At 40.8% G+C, this 19,686-nt stretch overlaps 4 protein-coding genes across 6 annotated transcripts; all 4 read left to right on the top strand.

Annotated features, from left to right (window-relative positions):
• The first annotated feature begins 449 nt into the window (after positions 1–449).
• On the top strand, positions 450–4,117 carry rusf1 (RUS family member 1). Its single transcript, XM_061090021.1, has 14 exons — positions 450–764; positions 845–922; positions 1,020–1,134; positions 1,506–1,551; positions 1,638–1,670; positions 1,775–1,880; positions 2,121–2,222; positions 2,668–2,738; positions 2,855–3,039; positions 3,131–3,191; positions 3,279–3,343; positions 3,449–3,580; positions 3,686–3,751; positions 3,863–4,117. The coding sequence occupies exons 1-14, from the start codon at positions 615–617 to the stop codon at positions 3,946–3,948; spliced, it is 1,296 nt and encodes a 431-aa protein (XP_060946004.1). The 5' UTR covers positions 450–614; the 3' UTR covers positions 3,949–4,117.
• Positions 4,118–4,520: 403 nt separating this feature from the next.
• On the top strand, positions 4,521–11,758 carry zgc:153292 (uncharacterized protein LOC100003014 homolog). 3 transcript variants are annotated; one of them, XM_061089513.1, is made up of 12 exons: positions 4,521–4,653; positions 5,590–5,791; positions 5,972–6,004; positions 6,223–6,332; positions 7,173–7,281; positions 7,466–7,498; positions 7,857–7,889; positions 8,076–8,309; positions 9,185–9,288; positions 10,164–10,329; positions 10,425–10,473; positions 10,675–11,758. In XM_061089513.1, the coding sequence occupies exons 1-11, from the start codon at positions 4,589–4,591 to the stop codon at positions 10,467–10,469; spliced, it is 1,134 nt and encodes a 377-aa protein (XP_060945496.1). In that variant the 5' UTR covers positions 4,521–4,588; the 3' UTR covers positions 10,470–10,473; positions 10,675–11,758. The 3 variants fall into 3 exon arrangements, with proteins under 3 accessions (XP_060945496.1, XP_060945494.1, XP_060945495.1); XM_061089511.1 differs by having other exon boundaries at positions 10,671–11,758; XM_061089512.1 differs by having other exon boundaries at positions 10,425–10,477.
• A 924-nt stretch (positions 11,759–12,682) lies between these two features.
• On the top strand, positions 12,683–17,105 carry elob (elongin B). The gene is made up of 4 exons (XM_061089551.1): positions 12,683–12,780; positions 14,239–14,373; positions 15,355–15,463; positions 15,668–17,105. The coding sequence occupies exons 1-4, from the start codon at positions 12,778–12,780 to the stop codon at positions 15,778–15,780; spliced, it is 360 nt and encodes a 119-aa protein (XP_060945534.1). The 5' UTR covers positions 12,683–12,777; the 3' UTR covers positions 15,781–17,105.
• A 730-nt stretch (positions 17,106–17,835) lies between these two features.
• LOC133023149 (uncharacterized) lies at positions 17,836–19,607 on the top strand. The gene is made up of 3 exons (XM_061090108.1): positions 17,836–18,274; positions 18,481–18,712; positions 18,823–19,607. Exons 1-3 carry the CDS (start codon positions 17,960–17,962, stop codon positions 19,536–19,538), a joined length of 1,263 nt encoding a protein of 420 aa, XP_060946091.1. The 5' UTR covers positions 17,836–17,959; the 3' UTR covers positions 19,539–19,607.
• The last annotated feature ends 79 nt before the right edge of the window (positions 19,608–19,686 follow it).

Genomic DNA, 19,686 nt, shown 5'->3' with positions numbered 1-19,686 from the left:
AAGAAATTAACATAAATAAATGCTGAATTAAGTGTAAATACTTAATTAACAATTGTAAGAGTGCAAGGGTATTTTAATTTTTTTCCTTTTTCCTTATATTTTTGTATCTTTTAATATGTCCTATTATATATTTTGTGTAATATATATTAATATAGTTATGAACACATTTTTCTTCATCTCTCTTCCTTTTATATGTAGTTCGATACATTTTCATCCCATACATTTTATGTCAAATTTGGATTATGACTTTATAATTATTATTTTACATCTCTGTTTGACCTGAGTGGTGATGCAGCTGCACATTTCGTTGTCAGAAATAATAATGGATTTAATAATTAAAATGTGTTGAATGTTGTTTGTAAAGTTCGACTCTCAGGTCACGTGGATGTTGGAGCGCCGCCTCCAACTCTCTCCACCAATGAGCGATTGCCAAACCGTGACGGCGGAAGTAAACACGGAGGCAGCCCAGAGGAAACGCGACACTTCGACTGGCTTCGATACAACCGTGTTCTCAGTCAAATGAACGATAGCTTAACGTTTCCCAGTGTTTGTGAGACCTCAGGGTTGCTTGTTAGTTTGTTCACTTCCGGTCTGCTCCGCTCCCCGCAGCCTGAATGGAGAAGGACACCGAGCCGCCTCTGGCCACAGAGAGATATGGCAGCGCAGGCTCCTGGAGGTACTCAGTGAAAGATGGAGTGGTAGAGAGGAGAAGAGAGGGACGTGAAGGTGCTTCCAGAAGAAACTCTATTGTTGGAGTGTTTAAAGTAAGACAGATTCACTGCATGTCCACGTAGCGAAACTGAGTGTTCAGCCCGTTGCTCACATTTACATCCTTGGGTTTCAGAGTGTGTTTCTGCCTCAAGGCTACCCAGAGAGCGTCAGTGATGACTACCTGCAGTACCAGTTCTGGGATACAGTGCAGGTACCTCTGAAGAACCACTGAGATCATCATCTTCATCATCTTCATCACCAGACTGAAACTCTCCACCCGCTCTCTCCTCCTCCCCCCCCCCCCTTAGGCTTTCGCCAGCTCCCTGTCTGGGACCCTGGCCACTCAGGCGTCTCTCCGAGGGGTCGGTGTTGGAAACCATGAGGCCACAGTGGCTGCAGCCACCGTCACCTGGCTATTGAGAGGTGATCCCTTTAGAAAACAACAAGAAAATACCACTAGAACCACGTTACCCAGCAGAACACACACCTCCACCGAGGGCCCTTGTCTCGCAACATTAGAGAAAGTGATGAAAAAAAAAAATCCTGGATCTGCCCTATGTCCACGCTAAAACTGTGACAGAAAAAGAGCTGTCCTCCATATGAAACCACATTTAAATCCTGCTTGATCCTGATTTTTACTTGGAGCCACACCAAGTTGCACAAACTCATAGATATCAGTCCTCACGATATGTTGGATTTATATCAATTAAGATCCATGAATCATAATCAACCAATAAATTGACAGACTTCTTGGATCGTCAGTGCATCTTGTGAAATTTTGTTCTCCCCTGCAGATGGGACGGGCATGCTGGGAAGAATCCTCTTCGCCTGGCAGAAAGGGTACGATCATGTTTTTGCTCTATTCAAGTAAAAGCTTGACAAGTGTCTCATTGTTTCCTGGTGGAACTTCTTTGTTTCTGTTACAGGAGTAAACTGGACTCTGAGGCCAAAAAATGGAGGTACTGTATGGAAGATGTACAGACACTTTATCTTAAAGACTTATTGAGTCTAAACATCTTAAAACTCACTTGATGTCGAATGTCCTCTGTCATCGTCTCTTCAGGCTTTTTGCAGATGTGCTCAACGACAGTGCTATGTTCATGGAGATATTGGCTCCATACTTTCCTGTTTTTTTCACCTCGATTGTGTGCATCGCTGGGATATTCAAGGTAAGATTAAATTAATTTGGTCATCCGTGATTAAAAACTCAAAATTACTATTTCTGAAGCTGAAAAAGTTAACATGAAGTTTAAATCAGAATGGTCCTAAGTAAAATTTGACATCTACACAAACTATGATCATTTTTGTGGTGTGTTTTTTATATAATTATTGCATTTCTGCTCAAGATTAACTCCCCTAAATAATTTGCAATAACAACAACTGAGCTCATATGTGTTTGTCTTCTCCAGTCCATTGTCGGAGTTGCAGGTGGAGCGACCAGAGCTGCTCTGACGGTTCATCAGGCTCGCAGAGACAACATGGCCGACATTTCTGCCAAAGATGGTAGTCAGGTACTTTTTTTTCAAAAGTTTTTGTCTCTATGTCTTTTTGTCATGGAGCCGTCCACAGTAAACAGTGAGAGTACAATGGCCTAAATCATGTTCCGTGTTCTACTCTAAATTTAGATTATATCAGGAAAAACAGCACTAAATTACCAGATACCATATACACTGTGTGTTCTATGTCATATTTCATTATACACAATGGAGTGCAATAGGCCTCTATCAAAGCAGACATGCCATAGAAGAAGAAACACTGGTGTGATGAATAACATTTACGACGGCTCTGCTCTGTTTGAAAACCCTGCACCAGAAAACCAAACATTTATCGATATATGTTCATGTAAAAATGCTGTTTTGAAAAGCCTGAAGTGCAGCTGTTTCCAAACTGCAGGTTTTACTTAGTTTTTACTGAAAATAATTCAAAACATCAGAACTTGTTTTTTATTTTCCACAGGAGACGTTAGTGAACTTGGCGGGACTGCTGATCAGCTTGATGCTCATTCCCCTCGTCACTAATAATCCAATGTATGTGAGAATTCATTTGAACTTGAAAGCACAAAGACATTTTAATTATATACGGAGGCTGTTGCGTCTTTTATGTTGTCTACCTCTGTTCTCATTCCCTCCATCTGCCCCCTCAGACTGACTCTCAGCCTCTTCTTCCTCTTCACCATCCTCCACCTTTTTGCCAATTACAAGGCTGTGCGTTCGGTTGTCATGGAAACCTTCAATGAGGCACGGCTTTCGATCGTGTTGCAGCAGTACCTGAAAGACAGAAGAGTCCTGAGTCCATTAGAGGCCAATCAGAGAGAGCCAGTTTTCTTTGGTAAAAGAAATTAACCCACATTTCATTATGTAGTTGCAATATGTTGATTATGCACATTGAAAATTATAAAAATTTGTTTTTTCCCCACCAGAGTTCAGCAAAAAAATGGTGCCAATTAGACTTGGAGTGAGGCTACAGGAGATTGGGCAAAGGTAGTTTCATCTATCAGTTCTAATATGACAAAAAAGTAAACACAGTAAAAGCTGAGTACAGATGCATTTTATCTAATTATTCTTTAGCCCAGAGGATCTTCAGATGGCTTTGACCCAAAAGAACATGCCTTACCTCTTAGGAGTGAGAAACGGTACGTCGGCCAGAGAGGACTTCTTCCCTCACAGAGAATCAGTGTGTTCAAGAGTCATGTTAAATACTTTGAAGGTTTTTTAAGACATCTGTCGTCCTTCCGCAGGGTGTGTGTGTGTTTGTTTGGGACCAGAGGCGTCGGTGCATGATGAAATAAGAGCCGTGTGTCAGGCTGTGTGGATCAGTAGCAAGTTGAGCCCTCTAACTTCCACAGAACCTGCTGCACAGCAACAGCAAAGTGAGTCTCTACGGCTAATTCTGTAATTAATTTACATTAATAGAGATTCTTCAAGGTAACAAATGATAAAACACTGCAAAATTTTGTTCATTTTTTTTTTTAAAGGTCACTGGGAAATGGTGCATGAGAGTCACAAGCTGATGGACACAATTTTTAATCCGTTTCTCAAAGGTGAGTCTACACAAAACAGTTTTAAACCACCCACCATCTGCTTGATCTTGTATATTTATCTTTTTTTTTATCAAGAATAATGAATCATGATTTTGCTCATATATTTTCCAGGTGTAGAAGCTGCAGGATGGGACACGAAACGGACTCTGCTGGACTGGGATGAGTGGAGGGTCGAGTGGAAATCTAAGAGCAGCTGAGCTGTGAGGCGTCTGCAGCCGATTCTCACTGTTTATATCCCATTTATTAAACAATTATATTTTTAAGTGCCCCTGTTTGATTCTATACGTTTCATCTTTCAAAATCTACATTTTGTACATGGATATTTTTGTTTTGTTATTGATGAATTAAAATCACAAAATTGTACAATGAGAGAGTAAATGTTTTTATTTTAATGATTTATTGAAAAGTCAAATCAAAAGTAAAACAAAACAAAAACCATTGCATCCGCCAGGGAAAGGGGGCGATATTGAGCCTTCTTTACCCAACCAACACAGCATGAAGAAGAACAAAAGAAAATGGTCATAAAGTTAGCAGCATTCTGAAGGGTAAGAGCGGAAAAAGGTTTGGCATAAACAGTATATAAGATTTGGTGATGGGTGAAGTTGAATTTCGAGGGTTGATACTAGAATAAAAAGATAATATATTCTGCTAAATATGTTTATCTACATAGATACGATGCGTGTTTTCAAACGTAAACCGAAATTTCGAATTTGTCGTGAGGCTTTTATTTTGAAAGTTTTAGCCGGATGTGTACACCATAGACTGTATATAAGGTATACACCCTTTTTGTCAATGTAAACAACTAAATCAGTCCGTCCGCTGGAGAACTGGTTTAAAATGGGGAGATATAAATGTGCCTACAACTGCGAAAGCTCCAGTGAATCAGATGTAAAGTTTTTTAAGTAAGTTTTCAATTTTGTCACCGTTTTTAGTCACAAACCAGCAGGTAGCAAGATAGCATAGTGAGGTGAATGTTAAGCTAGCAGCAATAAGGTTGGTTGGAAGTGTGATTCAGCTCGTCTTTAAGTTTTATTTACAGTAACTACGAGTTTTATTAAGTATAATAAAAATGTTCTAATGTACTCTGTAGTTGTATTGCCTTGTGCAGCCTGGGTAATGGAGGACAAGCCGCACTCCTGCAGGCGCTGTGTTTACTTTACTTTACTCTGTTGTTTTCATTAGACTTGATCAACCAGAAAACAAACATGGTTGGATCCTTAAAAATCGCAATGTAATGGAGGGAAATATACAGTCTAGATTCACTGAGGAAAGAAGGGTAATATTTGAACTGGACTTTCAGACACAAAGAAGTTAGATGTAAAGCTTAATAAAGCTCGTTCGTCACTGTACAAACATAAGATGTTTTTATATTCCTGAGTGAAAAGCTCACTGAGGTCCACAAATCAACAACACTTTAAACTGTGGTTTAACGTGTTGTTGACATTGACTCTGCTATTTGTTTTACATCAAACACACCCGGCCTCACTGTGTGTTCCATCAAGCTGCACAACATTTCACACGCTCCTGGATATGTCAGGTTTTTTTTTAAGATCCATGAATTGTACCTTGGGAAAACACAGTGAAAAGCTATTTCAAAGAAAGTGAAAAGAAAACAAACATATCTGGATCTGACCTCTGAATCGCAACAACATGTAAAGTCTTCTTCCCTGACCCAAAACACATCCTTCCACCAAGTCTCATGGAAATCTGCTAAGTTGTTTTTGTGTAATCTTGCTTTGAAACAAACCAACACAGAAACAGACTGAGGTGAAAACATCAGGTAATCCTGTTCAGGACATGGCTGCAATTTTGTTTCAATGAGTCGTGTGTTACAACAGGTTTCCTATTTACAATCCCCGCAAACTGAAGAAATGGCTCCTCAACATGAAGTGGAAGGACTGGACTCCCTCCCGCTTCTCTGTGCTGTGCATCAATCATTTTGAGGAGCAGTTCATCGACAGAACAGGCAAAAGTGTGAAACTCAAAGAAGATGCAGTTCCCACCATATTTTCATCCCCTGACAAGACACAGACAAGGAAGGTTTGTATGAACTTACTCCGTGTCAGTGGAACCAGTTAGAAACACAAATCAGCTGATCCTGAAAAATTGTTCCAGGACAAAACTTCTCCGAGGTTGCCTCTTTTTAACTGTAAAGTTCTAAACACAAATACATCTTCATCTGTTTGTAATAAATAATATTTAACTTTCTCCCTGGTGTAGGCTTCCATCAAACCCAAAAGTAAGAGAAAAAAGGTGAGATTTGACATTTTCGTTGTTTTTTCTCAAAATGAAACAGCTTTTGCTAAAATGAATCGTACTTAAAACTCGTTTCAATGACAGCAAGATAAGTGCTGTCTTTATTTGAGCCATTCTTCACTTCAGCACAACAGAGTTAATTTAATGTTTTATAAGCTTTATTAATACCAACTCCTGAACATCCTGTGTGTTGTTTCCTTGTTTTCTGAACCCAGACACATGCCTCCCCATCGGATCCTGGTCAGTCTCAAGCGAACTCCACTGTCACAGCAAAGAGAAATGTCGAAAACAAAGAGAGTTTACCAGCAGAGGAAGAGCCTGTGGGGTATGTTATTTATCAACAGAGACACTTTGCTTTACCCCTCCACTATTTCACTTTCTTTATGTGCATTATGTCAAATTTTCTATTTAAACCACACCAGATTAGAGGAAGCAATAATTAAAGGTTCTCTATCGAGCAATTTGTTGTAAATGATCCTAATATGACACACCATCGGAAATCAAGGACACATGATAAGTTGAAATTTGCTGCGACAGCAATGCTGCAGCTAGTAAGTTGATTTCCTTTTTATTGCTTAAAATCTTATGTTAGATTTGGCCTGTTTGAGCCAATAGCAGTTGGGTACCTCAGGGTGACATATAAGATACAAGCCAACACACTGTGGAAGGTAAATGTACTGAAGCTAAAAAGAAACACAACATGGAAAATAAACATACTAGAGCTGGAAACTACAATACAATAAAAAATGGTGCGAGTTCTTAAAGCCAGTGAATCTTCTGTCTTCCACTTTATAAAATGAAATGATTTGATACATATTTACTTTTAAAGGATTAGGTAAAAGATGTTCTACTCTGATTTCATAAATGTTCACATTGTGGATTTTTGAGCCAAATTAACAAAAATACCAAAACAGGCTCCAAAAACTGAAGCTGATCGTAGACTGAAAATAAAGACGGACAAAACATCTCTCCACTTCCTCTCACTATCCAGAAATGAAGCCAAATCAATTATTGATTAATTAAATGAATCTCAGCTGTCAATTGTGATGTATTGCCACGTTTTATATCATCAAATAATTAATTAGACAATTATTAAATTTTACAAGCAGTTCTGCAATAATTGTTTCCTCTTTAATGCGTTGAAGTTGTCTGTTTCTATGGTTAGAGACAAAGACACAATCAAATCTGACAAGTGGAGGATTATAGTGGATGAAGGGCTGATGAAGATTGAGTCATTTCCCCATTTCTTCCATGGAGATTACTGCGTCCCACGGGTAAGAGCTATGAGTGCAGATATGACATTTAGTATAATTCAACTGATTAGTGTAAATGTGTCCTATTTGCTAAATGATTTTGGACAAATCAATGAACTTTCGGTTGTCAGATGTTCAAATGGATTATTAAAATGAATGTTCCAATATTATATTTTGATCTATATTGTCCATTCATCACCAACAGGATATTCAATGGGCTCCAGATGATAATGTCAGTGTAAGTAGTTGACTTTAAACTTTCAAATTACTACCAACGCACTGGGTGGCTGTGGCTCAAGAGGTAGAGAGTTCGTCCTCCAACATGAAGGTCGGCAGTTCGATCCCCAGTCTTCCCCATCTGCATGCCGAAGTGTCCTTGGGCAAGATGCTGAACTGCGAGTTGCCCCTCATACAACAACAAAGTGCTGCTAATAGATGCACTGTATGAATGTGTGTGTGAATGGGTGAATGTAAAACTGTACTGCAAAGCGCTTTGAGTGGTCATCAAGACCAGAAAAGCGCTATACAAATACAAAACCATTTACCATTTAACCAATGTATTTTAATCAAATGGTTTTCTGTTTTTTTTTTCCCAGGCAGAATGTAAAGATCCTGAAAATGTGATCGAGGTACTGTATGTCTATTGCCTGAATGAAAGTATTCCACATCAGCTTTGTTAAATATAATCAGCCGTGTATCTCATTGTATGATGATATCAATCAATTACAAAATGTTGTTTTTATAGCCCATATTCACGAATCTTAGTTTGACTCATAGGGCTTGACGTGGTATGACATCATAATGTTTGATTCCAGGTGAAAGAGCCGTGGCAGTGGCTTGGTCTTGATGTCAGAGGACCCCTGCCCCAAACACTGAACGGACACAAATACATCATGACTGTGACAGATTACTACTCCAAGTGGGTGGAAGCTGTGCCAATAGAGTCGTGCCTCCCTCCGCATGTCGCAAAGCACATCGTGGACATCATCAATCACTTTGGATTCCCACTGAGAATCCTCTCCAGGCTGCCTCATGACATAGTCCACAAAGTGAGTGTATGACTGAACCACAAATATCAGAAGAAGTAGAAAAGTATTTCACATCAACATCAAAATTTTGCCCGAGACTTCCAAACATATATAAATATATTTTTCATCATTGAAGTGCCTGAAAATCAATTAATCATATATGTCTCATGTAAGGTTTTGGAATCATAATTTCATCTTTAAGTGGTTTATCATCCTCTCAAGAACAAGTCTGCTGTCGCACAATATGGCTGAAGATGTCGCTCAGAGGTTGTAAAAACAACAATCTTTCCCATCTCTACCATTGTTGAATGCAGACTAAATCATTTTAAATTTTTCGTGGTGGAAATAAATGACGGGGTTTCATTTCTCTGCGGCGACAACAAGTGTTGTATGGCTGAATGAAAACATTAGAAAAAGACCGTAAGCTATTTGAAAAGACAAATAGTCATGTAGGCTCAGGGGTGTTTCAGCTTGTTTTGCCACGAAATTAATAGGAAGTGCCGCAATGAGGAAAAGAAAGCAGAAGCAAATGTTTGGAGACCAGACAAATTAGTCTGGGGTGTCTTCAGGTGATTTCCAACGACCTTGAATGTTGTCACTTCATCAGAAATTGTCAAAATGAGGAACCTAATAAATTAACCTCGGGAGTGCCGCCATTTTATTGACCCTGTCATTCTCCTTACCGAACCTATCTGTGTGCCTATCATTTTTGACATTGACATGAGAGTGTGCTGCCTGCTTGTTCCTGAACTGGCCACACTGGCCAATCATAACTGAGGAAAATGAACTGTAGAGGAGAGATGGGGGGTTCTTAAGTAAAATCCTGTGATAATATTGTGTCCTGAACTGCCAGTCTCTGACATGGATATCTGTGTGTGAATGTGTCCTCCTGCCAGATCAACAGAGAACTGAAGGATCAGCTGAACGTCAGCGTCGCTCTTGTCGTCTATCATCAGCAGACAGGCATCGCAGATCTGATCACACAGCAGCTGATTAACAGGTCTGTTTTTATAATGTACTACAAAATTCAGTACACTTATTTTATTATCTTATTTAACTTAAAGATCTTATATGAATGATTTATTAAAATGCCCCCAAAAAACTAGACCTATGTTATTTATTTTGTTAACTACTGTACTACATTAATTCAAACAAGAGAATATATAATAATCATTTATTTCTCCCACACCTTGGATATTTGCTGTTGCATCATAAATAAGTTAATATGCAATATAAAAATGAAAATAGAATATACATTATATATACAGTGTTAACAGAATATGTACTGTGTGAGTTCAATGTTCAAACCCAGAGAATTTATTCGAGGTAACTGGATGTTTCATTTTGGTCGAAGGAAAAACACAGTGCTAGTCAATCAGCCAGTCAGCTGTTCCTCTCTTTGTATTGGTCATATGATTATTTACTGCAGTTTGCGGCAAAATGGGATTAAACTTAAATACAGTACAGAGAACATGATTTGATGAATCACTAAACTGTGTTTTTTATTATTGTTTGCATTGAGAGACCTCTAGTGGCCAAAGTTACATATTGTACGTTTAAGGAAATTAAATGTCACAGTTACAAATGTTAAAACTCGCGGCAATATTTCTCATCCTGTGACTAAATTGACCTTGCATTGACGCATGTCCCATCTTAAAATTGACTAAATATTCAGTTAGACACAGGAAAATTAAAATTCAGCAAAGAAGGATCAAGAAATGGGCCCAGAGTTACAGAGTACATACTGATACTGTCGCTCCTGCTCAGTTTTTATTTCAATTGCTTTTGATGTTTCTGAGAAATCTCCTGTGAATGTGTCTCTCATTATGTTTACAAATCAACACTGTAATGTTTCTTATCGCTGCCTCCCAAAAGGATGGTCAGTGATCTGATAGAAGAGCATGCAGCCGACTGGGACGTCTACCTGCCCGCCAAGGTTTTCAGTCTGTGTTTCAAAGAGCATCCGCTGACCAAGCAGAGGCCGTTTTCCATGCTCTGCTGTAGAGGACTGGAGCCTGTCCAATCCCCGAGAGGACTGGATGTAAGTTTTGGTTTTTAATGTTTTCAGTTTTGAGGAGATGTCATTTTATAGAAACTGTTCAATTAATTTTGTCTTCTTGCCTCGCTGTTCCACAGTTTGCTTATTCTAAGATCCGAGAGAGTGCTTTCGTGGTGAGATAGACGGGTGAGTTGAATGGATGACAAGAACAAACCATGTTTATACATAATACTTACTTCCCTCAGGGTGAGGAAGTTGGGTAATGTCTTATGAGTTTTTAGAGGTGTTTTCCAGAAGGGGAACTTTGAAGATAATCTCTGGGAAGCTTGAGAAATTTTACAAACAGGTCTTGAAACTCTAACAAAAACTCTTATTATTTGCAGGTAGATTTAAAGTGGAATACCAATCGGACGTATGAGAAACATGGATGAGGAATATTTTTGGGTCATTATAGTATTCTGACTTAGTCGAGGATCTTCACGCTGAAGTTACTGTACTTCACTTCATGGCTCCATTTTAGGAACTCGGGAATCCTGTTTTTTAAAACCTGGACAAGGACACTGCTGACAAGGACAGATCCTGGATATGAAGCTCCATTAAGTCTAAAAAAGAAAGCCATTTTCAGATTTGGATGTGTGTTTTTTTTTGTTCACGGCTTGGCTCGGGCCTTTCTTTGTAGAGTTACCATGTTTTCTCTGTGTCTACGGGTACTCTGGCTTCCTCCCACAGTCCAAAGACATACAGATTGAGGTTAGGTAGATTGGAGACTCAAAAAGTAGGTGTTAATGTGAGAGTGAATGGTTGTTTGTCTCCGTGTGTTGCCCTGTGATTGCTGGTGACCTTTCCAAGGTGCAGACCGGCTCTCGCCTAATGTCAGCCGGGATTGGCTCCAGCTCCCCAATGATGGCTCCAAGAATAAGCAGTATATATGTTGGATGGATGGATCATATTGTACGACCATAGACTGTAAATATACAAAACCTAGTAGAATGAGAGCAGCAGGCAGTTTGTTACCAAGAGCAGGTGACCATGGATTTCTATTATGACCAAAAGTGGATAAAAGTGATGGACCGTATTACAGTAAGTCTGAGCTTGAGCTATTGGAGGCTGATAGTTACAGCATTTTGTTTTACATTAGGATTTGATTGTGTCTTGTGCGATGGCTTCCTGTTTTCATGAATGGTTCTTCTAAAGCAGAGTCAGTCCAGACATTTGAAATGTCCAATTTCAAGCTGCTGTGCAGGAATTCGTTTTTGAAGTTTTTGTCTATAAAAAAGAAAAACAAATAAAAATAGGAGTGAGACAATCAAATTCATGTGTAATCAATTTGAATTCAAGACCAATTGTTCTGTCAGGACCATGACTTTTCTTTGGCTTAAATGAAGTAAGAATACATTGGTATGATCTGCACCTGTCTGTGGAGTCCATGAGATTGAAGTCCTGCAGTAAAACTACGGTATCTCAAACGAAAGCTTAAGAGCATGTGTTCTTTTTTCTAAACGTCACTCGGTAATCGACAACTTTAATTTAATTTTTTCACAACATAATTATTTGAAATTGTATGTTTAGGTGTCCTGTGACACCTGGCCTGATACGTGCGTGTGTCTGTCGTGCTGATGTTAGCTCAGCTGTCCAACTCTCTGTGGTGACAGCTGCTGTAAGGCTGAGAGGAGAAGAGAAGTCCTCTCACACAAAACACTTGTTTGTTTCCCCAGGGAGGAGGAAGTATTTCCTCCTACTGTACAACCGAGGGACGAATCAAGCTCATGAGAAACCACAGCACTTCAACAATTACTTTCTTTCTTGAATTATGTGGAGTTATTTTGAGTGCTGGGTCAATACCTCATAATTTATAAAAGTCAACTCGATGTACTTCAAATACAGAGAAGGTGTCATATGTACCTTGGTTTTTAATTATTAAAGCCATCCTTAGTAAAACAAATTGTCATTAAATCTGATCATTTAGAAAGGTAATCAATATCCCCAATTTCAATAAGGGGCCTGTTGTAAGATATCATCAGCCTTTCTTTGTCTCCTTGTGACTGCAGAGGGGATAATGACAGAATAGCGACAGCATCGGTTGCAGCCTGCGACAGGGTTTTTTTTGTTTTTTTTAACCACACCACAGAAAACATTGCACCATGAGCAAACTATTGTGTGAACTAGTTAGAATAAATAAAAAGCTTAAAAGTTTGGAAACCTCCGAAATAAATGATAATGTTTGTGGGTACATGTGTATCGAGCTTAAACTTAACAGGGTGATCACATCGTGCTTCAACCACATGAGAGACATTTTGAAAAGTAGATCTAGTAAACACAATAATTATATTTTAACCTCATGCATTATTGACTCCTGGACGAGGCCCTCCCTCGCCCCCTGCTGGCTGGTGTTGGACCCACAGCTGTCTGTGTCTGAAGCCCGATGCCGCTGTGAGCTGTAGTCGCTGCAGCGGAGGCGTTTTTTTCCCTGTGTGCAGCCAGCCGCAAGAAATGGTGAGTGAGGAAAACAGAAACATCTCCTAATGTAGCGTCCTGTTCCCTCGTCAGACCGACTTTAATCCGCCGCCATGTCCTTCGCTGTGGGCTCGAACCTGGGCCGCCAGTGGCCGAACGATCCCTGTCACTAAAAGCCACCGTCCAAGAGCTGCTGCCTTTGTTTAGCTAACCTCTGCTAACGGAGGCTAGCAGACCTGCGCTGGCTCATGTAAACACGTCAGTTCTCGCAAACAGGACGTGACAGGACAATGCTCGGGTCGTTCGTATCGTTACCGGAGAATGTCGAGATAAAGTCCTTTTGAAGACGTGACAGCTCAAGCATTTTTAAATGGCTAACTAGCCGCTAGGGAGCTAGCTAAAGTTGCCATTAGCTGCTGTAGCTCGGCTAGCGTTATTATCTACGACACAAACATTACTTTAGAATATTAGGTAGTGTTTGGAGTTGGATGTGGTGGTTTAACTTGTTTGGGGGGTTTTAAGACTTCGTTGCTTGTGGGGCCTAAAGTTCTCATGTCCTGTTTATTGAGGAAGCGACAGTAGCTAGCAGCAGGCGAATGGCTGCAGCTAGGCTACCTCGCCATGACGTGAGCTAGCAGCTGCAGCAGCACCGTGGGTCTTTAAACGCCAGGGGAGGAGAGACTGTAGTAAGGTTATGGAGCAGAGCTGAACTGTATCTTTACCAACTCACTGAAGCTGCTGTCAGGGTCAGATTCACCATCTGCCACACAGCGTCACCCTGTCACACCTGGCTGATACACGGACCTCTTAGTTATCAACTATCTAGTTTTACTAGTTTACAAACGTTATCTTGGGTTCCATCAAATGGATTAACGATCTGGGTTCTCGGGATCCCTATCTGGTTTGCTGGCTCAGTGGCGAGTGTACTGAGCCGCTTTCTTCGAGATCAGAACCACCACACATCAAGTCTGACACCAACCATATGTTTTCACTATTATTTGTTAATAAACCTTATATCTGATGAAGGCAGACGTTGTGCTGGGATGCATAGTAGATAGTGGTTGTCTTCCTTAGCCTCGGAAAAATCTGATTTACAAACTCAGTGACATATACATATGTCCTGACGATAGGATCACAGGTTTTAAGAGTGACTATAAATAACAGGTCTGAGCAGGTGTATGTGTAAGATTTTAAACAAAGTATAAAAAGTATAAATGACTACATGGCGATATCAACGTATGGGAAGAGGGAAGCGTAAAAATAGTTTTGAATCGTTGTGAAATGGTTGCGGGTCAGAGGAAGTCAGCTGAGTAGTAGATCAATTGTGATCAGATCACTCAGGGCGGATGTTAATACCACGTCTGAACGGGTCATAAATAAGTTACTCCACAGTCGTCATCATATTTGAGAAAGTTTTGTTTTTCTGATGTGAATGTTTGTTTGGTTGTATACTGATTCTGAATTCAACTCTTCATCTGTCCCCTGATCTCACCTCAGGATGTGTTTCTCATGATCCGACGTCACAAGGCGACCATCTTCACTGATGCCAAAGAGTCGACCACAGTCTATGAACTGAAGCGCATTGTGGAAGGCATTTTAAAGAGGCCCCCAGAAGATCAGAGGCTTTATAAGGTAAAATAAATGTACCTGCAACATCTTTTCAGTTGAGAGGGAAGTTAGTTAATCAAACAACACAAATTAAATCTCCAGTGATTCATAAATTTATAAATGACAAAAAAAAAGTTTGACCATGTGTTTATAGCATACAACTTTGTATATTTTGGTTCATACGCCTTCATTGGTTTAACATGTTTAGAGCAATATTAGGTCAAGAAAATGTAGAGGTGTGTAGTATGAAAATATATCATTTGAGGAAGTGTACCATTTTCAATGTTTAAAGAATTATTCAGTTATAATTTTAGTATTATCAGTGAATGATACTCGGCTGATTGTTTCAGTTGTTTTTGTTGTACCTGCTGTTTCTCATTAGAGAATTTCAGGTATAATTCTTTCCTCCCTGACACCGATACTAAAACCTGTACTTAGTGTTTCGGCCATTACCATCCCACACCAGTACTTGAATAATGTATTTTAACAGCTGTTTGCTGCTTAACCTATACAGAAATTATGATTTATATCATTGTTTTATGACACGGCTCAGGCTAAACCCTTTGAAAAGCAACTACATTCAGAGAAAAGATGCCATAGAAAATCACTTCTTCTACACGCTGCTCTAAAAACGGTACTCGTCAGTAGCAGTACAAAGCAACTGCGGTTTTGGAGTGGGGCAGAAGAAGTAATTTCCAGGAAAATTTATCCTGGATAAAACTAATTTACTTAAAAGGCGTGGTATCAGCTCAGTATGTACATACTCACCAAAGACCGATTCAGCATTTATGGCTGTATCTGAGGCCTCTCCAATGCTGTTGTCATTATCGGAATATATCTATTTTTCATCATTGTGATTTAACTTTTCCTATGAAATTACAGTAAATGAATTAGATTATATCATTATATACATCTTGTTGTTACAATTACCAGCAAAATTTCGTAAGGTTAAATGAAGTTAATGAACAACCGGCTCTACTTTACTTTGTTTATTTTCTTCACCAGGATGACGTGCTGCTTAATGATGGTCAAACTCTTGGAAATTGTGGCTTCACAAATCAAACGGCCCGACCTCAGTCCCCAGCCACAGTGGGGTTAGCTTTCCGTCTGGGTGGTAAGTAGTTCACCCTTTAACCAACCCCTATGTAAGACCATTTTCAGTCAGTGTTGTAGCCGTTGCACCAATTAATCCTTGTTTATTTCATGCCACGGTTTTGCGAGCTCCAATTATCTGCTGCCATCTGATTTGGTTTCCACCTGGTGTCTCTTCTCTCCCTCTTCACTGCTGTCACGTCCCCCCTCTCTGTCGTTCTCCCAGATGATTCATTTGAGCAGCTGAGGATCGAGTCCTTCTCCACTCCCCCTGAGCTCCCTGACGTCATGAAGCCCCAGGACTCTGGCAGCACAGCCAACGAGCAGGCTGTACAGTGAAGGGAGGGGCGGTAAAGCAGAGGGACGCACAGGGGGTCTGAGGGCGGACGCACAGGGGGAGTAAGGGGCTGAATTTTGGGGAAGCAATGCCTCAGCGGGGTGAATTTGACCTCACCTGTCTTCAGCGGGGCACAAACAAATTCAAACACTGATTCCCCTTGTTGTAAATGTGGGGGTGGGTGCTTCAAAGTGGTTCATTTGTTTCCTGAAATCGGAGCGCATGCTAAATTGATACTTTCACACAAGGCCCTTCAGAGATACCTGATGGACTTGTCATGACACTGTCAGTCATCCACAGAATTGGTCAAAGCTGAACATTAAGAATCGTACCTCGTATTTAATGAATTCTAGTCTTTATTTGGGGTAAGGCTGATGCTGCCTTACTTGTGTTTTTTATTTGCTGGCTTAAACGTGGGAGTTGATAAGGTGTGATATTTTTAGCCTTATATGTTTGTGTGTTTCTTTATTAAACTATTACTAGAATTTGACATGTTTTTGGTCTTTGGCCTGGATATGTTTTGAGACAATAGGTAGGATTTGTGAATTTCTAAGTTACTATCTGTATTTCAAGACCTTTTGAACAATATGATTCGGAAATGAACTGGATTCACTTGTCAGCAGGGGATCTGGATTTCTTCGTACCTTATCTATCAGTAGTTGTAGTTTTCATCCTGCGACTGCTCATAGAGACTCAAGGGGCTCAGTCGTGAGTATCTCCGACATGTAAAGCTTGTATGAACCTGGTGTTTAAAAGGAAGCGTGCCACAGACAAAGCAGCAAAAATATTGATTATTGATTCATTTCTATATTGACAACGGTTGGATATAACCAACTTTCCTTACCAGTGTTGATTGTAGCCCATGAAATCGAGGAGATTGGATTTTGTTGACTTCAATCATTGGGCCTAATTGATTAGTAAACATGAATTATTTTCAGTCCAACAGAAAGTTGTGTGATGAGTTATGGAACTGTGTCTGTAAGTAGTGGGCTGTACACGTCACGCTCTGTTTTCACCAGAATCACTGCCCTTTTATTTTTAGTTCATGCTGCAACTTGTGTTGTGTCATACACCATTAATCCCAAACTACACAACAGTAAGTGAGAAAACGAAATGAACTATTATGCACAACAAAAAAAATCAAATCAAAGTGTATAAAACATGGTCATGTGAGTCATCTAGAAAACTACAATAAAAAAAACACTGACTCTGGGATGTTGAATGAAATATCTAAAAGAAAAGCATTTGCAAATTGAGGCTGTTAAACAGTGGGACATGATCAAAGTTGCACTTGTAACTGATTTAACATTAAAACAACTGTTTTTCACCATTGTGCACTGTGGTGTTTTTGATTGTGAAGTCCGTGGTAAATATTTGGTGTGTGTAACTGCTGAAATAAAGTTACTGCTATATGTAATTCATGTAGTGCACACGTTGAAGCTAGTTCGATATGTTTAAAATAAAGAGACACCTATTGCCAGTCATAGAATGTTTGCAGTTTGCAAACACTTAGATTGAAGACCAGTTCAAACAAATTTCTATCAATTTACATTTGGAGAATCAGTAATAGACCACTATGCACAAAGATGCAACCAAATTACTAATTTGGTTGTTTCTTAATTAATAGTTTGGTAAATAAAAAACAAATGCCTAATACAATATCCCAGATAACAAATTTATGTTTTTGTCCACCTATAATAATAAATACATTTTATTTGTATCGGGCTTTACAAGGAACTTATAGACACTTTGTAAAGGATTAAAAGAAAAGACTAAAAGGCAAAATAAAAACTGCTCCAAAGCAAACATACAAAAAGTGGGATAAATTACCAATATTCTGTTGGTTGACTTATTGATCATTAAGTGAAATGCTGCTGTTAAAAACACTTAAATATAAGTGTATATAATACAAGTTACAAAGTGTAATAAACATAACGTTTTTGGACGATTCCGTTTTACAAACGTTGAATTATAAATGCCCACGGTTCCTAAACGCACCGCGCAACAACTTTCCCTGAACGGCACTCAAACGCAGCATACGTTAGCTCATTAGCTAACTTAGCGGTATGCTAACAACAACAACAACTGTCCACACCTCGTGTTTGTGCGACAAACGACAAAGCCGATGCCCCGTGGCCTTGCAGACTCGGGGGAAGTGGTGTGAAGGATCGCCCGGCACTGATGGACGCCAGTGAGTGTGTCCTGTCGGCGGGGAGAGCCGTGCTGGACATGGTGGGGCGGGAGTGGCAGCCTCTCTCCGCGGCCGAGCTGGAGCAGCGGCTGGACCTGGCGGTGGAGGAGATCCTGGAGGCTGAGCTGTTGTCCGAGCTCCGAGCTCAGCCTCCTCCGGCTGTGATCGTCCACTTACTGCAGACTCAACCCCAGGTGGGGCCCCAGGTCTCACCCCCAGCGGCGACAGCATGCGGCCCCCAGGTGGAGGAGACACCCGCAGAGCCCCAGGAACGACTGGAGTCTGTGGACAGTGCAGCGGTGAAGGTGACCATGATGTCCTCCATCATATCTGAGACTCTGTAAAGAACAATCTGTCAAAGGGAGCTTGGCTCCACTTGTTTGCACGTACTCTACCCCCCCCCCTCCCCATAAAAAAAGGTTTCATGATTATAAGTGTGTACATTGCACATTATAGGCTGTATATCTGCTGATGTTGGCTACTGTAACAGGATATTTTTCTTTTTCATTAGTACATCAAAGACCTGCTCCACAGCTCCAAATCCCAGGCTCGTCTGGTGGGTCGGGCTCGCGTCTCTCTGTCTCACACCATCCTGCTGTCCCTCACCCTGCTCTCCCAGCGGGTGAGCTACGGCTCAGTGTCCCGCCGCTTCCTCGTGGAGAAAGGAAACATCCACAAGATCTTCTTTTCCTTCTGTGAGCGTGTCAACACGCTGAAGGAGATGCAAATCAGATGGCCAGTTGGTGGGTTAATGACAGCAGGGGGGGGGGGGGGGAGTGATCTGCACAATGTTGTACATGATTGCAGAAACAGAAAATGATAAAGGTTGTGGTATCTTCTCTCTATTCTCCAGGCGAGGAGGCGGTGGACGCCCTTTTCCCGATCTCCAGTCAAGGGAAGGGGCAAGAAGATGGAGAGCAAAGTGTTCCTCAGGTGCTGGGAGTGTTGGGACACACTCGCATCCCTATCCGCCTGCCGATAGGGAAACATGACGTGGAGAGCACAGTGCCTGAGGTGAAGCGGGTGAAGGAGGAGGCCCATCCAGACTCCTGGTTAAACCTGGAGCTTTTATGTGACCGCAGAGGTCGGCTCCTCCATTGCAGAATCAGTAAAGGATCAGACGTTGACCGAGGCTGTGCTCTCAGAGACCAACTGAAACAGCATCCTGAACTGATGCCTCCGGGCTCCTGCCTTGTAGCCAGAGCTGGCTACCCACTCACCGCTCAGTTTTTAACTCCATATGTCACAAGTCAAGGCCCGAGAGAGCAGCTCTTCAACAAGACACTGGAGGAGCACTTTCACATTCTAGATCAGGCTGTTGCCAACCTGAGAGCCAGATTTCAGAGGCTTAGGTATTTGGATATTGGGAGCTACAATCGAGCCAAAGCTGTGGTGCTGACCGCCTGTGTGTTGCACAATGCGTTTTTGGACAGTGGATGGGTGGTTCAAGGAGAAGTGGAGAGAGAGGAAACCGTAACCCAAGAGGGGGAGGGGGACGTGGATTATGAGGGCGTATATAGACGTGACGCCATTTCAGATTTGTTGTTGAAAAGCTTTGAGTCTGGATGACATTTGTAAGGTCATCAAGACTCCGCCGTCAGCTCGTGTCACGACAATAAACTTCTTCTATGTCACCCCTTTAACGCCTGTTTTTTTAAAGTTTTGAGTTTACACATTTCACTCCAGAGAAAATCAAGAAACTGTGGAGTTCTTCAGT

The sequence above is a fragment of the Limanda limanda genome, chromosome 17 (genome assembly GCF_963576545.1).
Source record: "Limanda limanda chromosome 17, fLimLim1.1, whole genome shotgun sequence".
NCBI classification, from domain to species: Eukaryota; Metazoa; Chordata; class Actinopteri; order Pleuronectiformes; family Pleuronectidae; genus Limanda; species Limanda limanda.
This window is presented reverse-complemented; position numbering and strand designations above follow the sequence as displayed.

What these genes read in the sequence shown, in the direction of transcription:
- rusf1 (XM_061090021.1), top strand. Translation starts at nt 615, where the DNA reads ATGGAGAAGGACACCGAGCCGCCTCTGGCCACAGAGAGATATGGCAGC. An exon ending in AGTTCTGGGATACAGTGCAG is followed by an intron (nt 923 to 1,019) that starts GTACCTCTGAAG and finishes CCCCCCCCTTAG; the next exon opens with GCTTTCGCCAGCTCCCTGTC. An exon ending in CTCGTCACTAATAATCCAAT is followed by an intron (nt 2,739 to 2,854) that starts GTATGTGAGAAT and finishes CTGCCCCCTCAG; the next exon opens with ACTGACTCTCAGCCTCTTCT.
- zgc:153292 (XM_061089513.1), top strand. Translation starts at nt 4,589, where the DNA reads ATGGGGAGATATAAATGTGCCTACAACTGCGAAAGCTCCAGTGAATCA. An exon ending in CCAAAAGTAAGAGAAAAAAG is followed by an intron (nt 6,005 to 6,222) that starts GTGAGATTTGAC and finishes TTCTGAACCCAG; the next exon opens with ACACATGCCTCCCCATCGGA. An exon ending in CTCATGACATAGTCCACAAA is followed by an intron (nt 8,310 to 9,184) that starts GTGAGTGTATGA and finishes TCCTCCTGCCAG; the next exon opens with ATCAACAGAGAACTGAAGGA.
- elob (XM_061089551.1), top strand. An exon ending in AAGATCAGAGGCTTTATAAG is followed by an intron (nt 14,374 to 15,354) that starts GTAAAATAAATG and finishes TTTCTTCACCAG; the next exon opens with GATGACGTGCTGCTTAATGA. An exon ending in GTTAGCTTTCCGTCTGGGTG is followed by an intron (nt 15,464 to 15,667) that starts GTAAGTAGTTCA and finishes TCGTTCTCCCAG; the next exon opens with ATGATTCATTTGAGCAGCTG.
- LOC133023149 (XM_061090108.1), top strand. Translation starts at nt 17,960, where the DNA reads ATGGACGCCAGTGAGTGTGTCCTGTCGGCGGGGAGAGCCGTGCTGGAC. An exon ending in TGGACAGTGCAGCGGTGAAG is followed by an intron (nt 18,275 to 18,480) that starts GTGACCATGATG and finishes CTTTTTCATTAG; the next exon opens with TACATCAAAGACCTGCTCCA. An exon ending in GCAAATCAGATGGCCAGTTG is followed by an intron (nt 18,713 to 18,822) that starts GTGGGTTAATGA and finishes TCTATTCTCCAG; the next exon opens with GCGAGGAGGCGGTGGACGCC.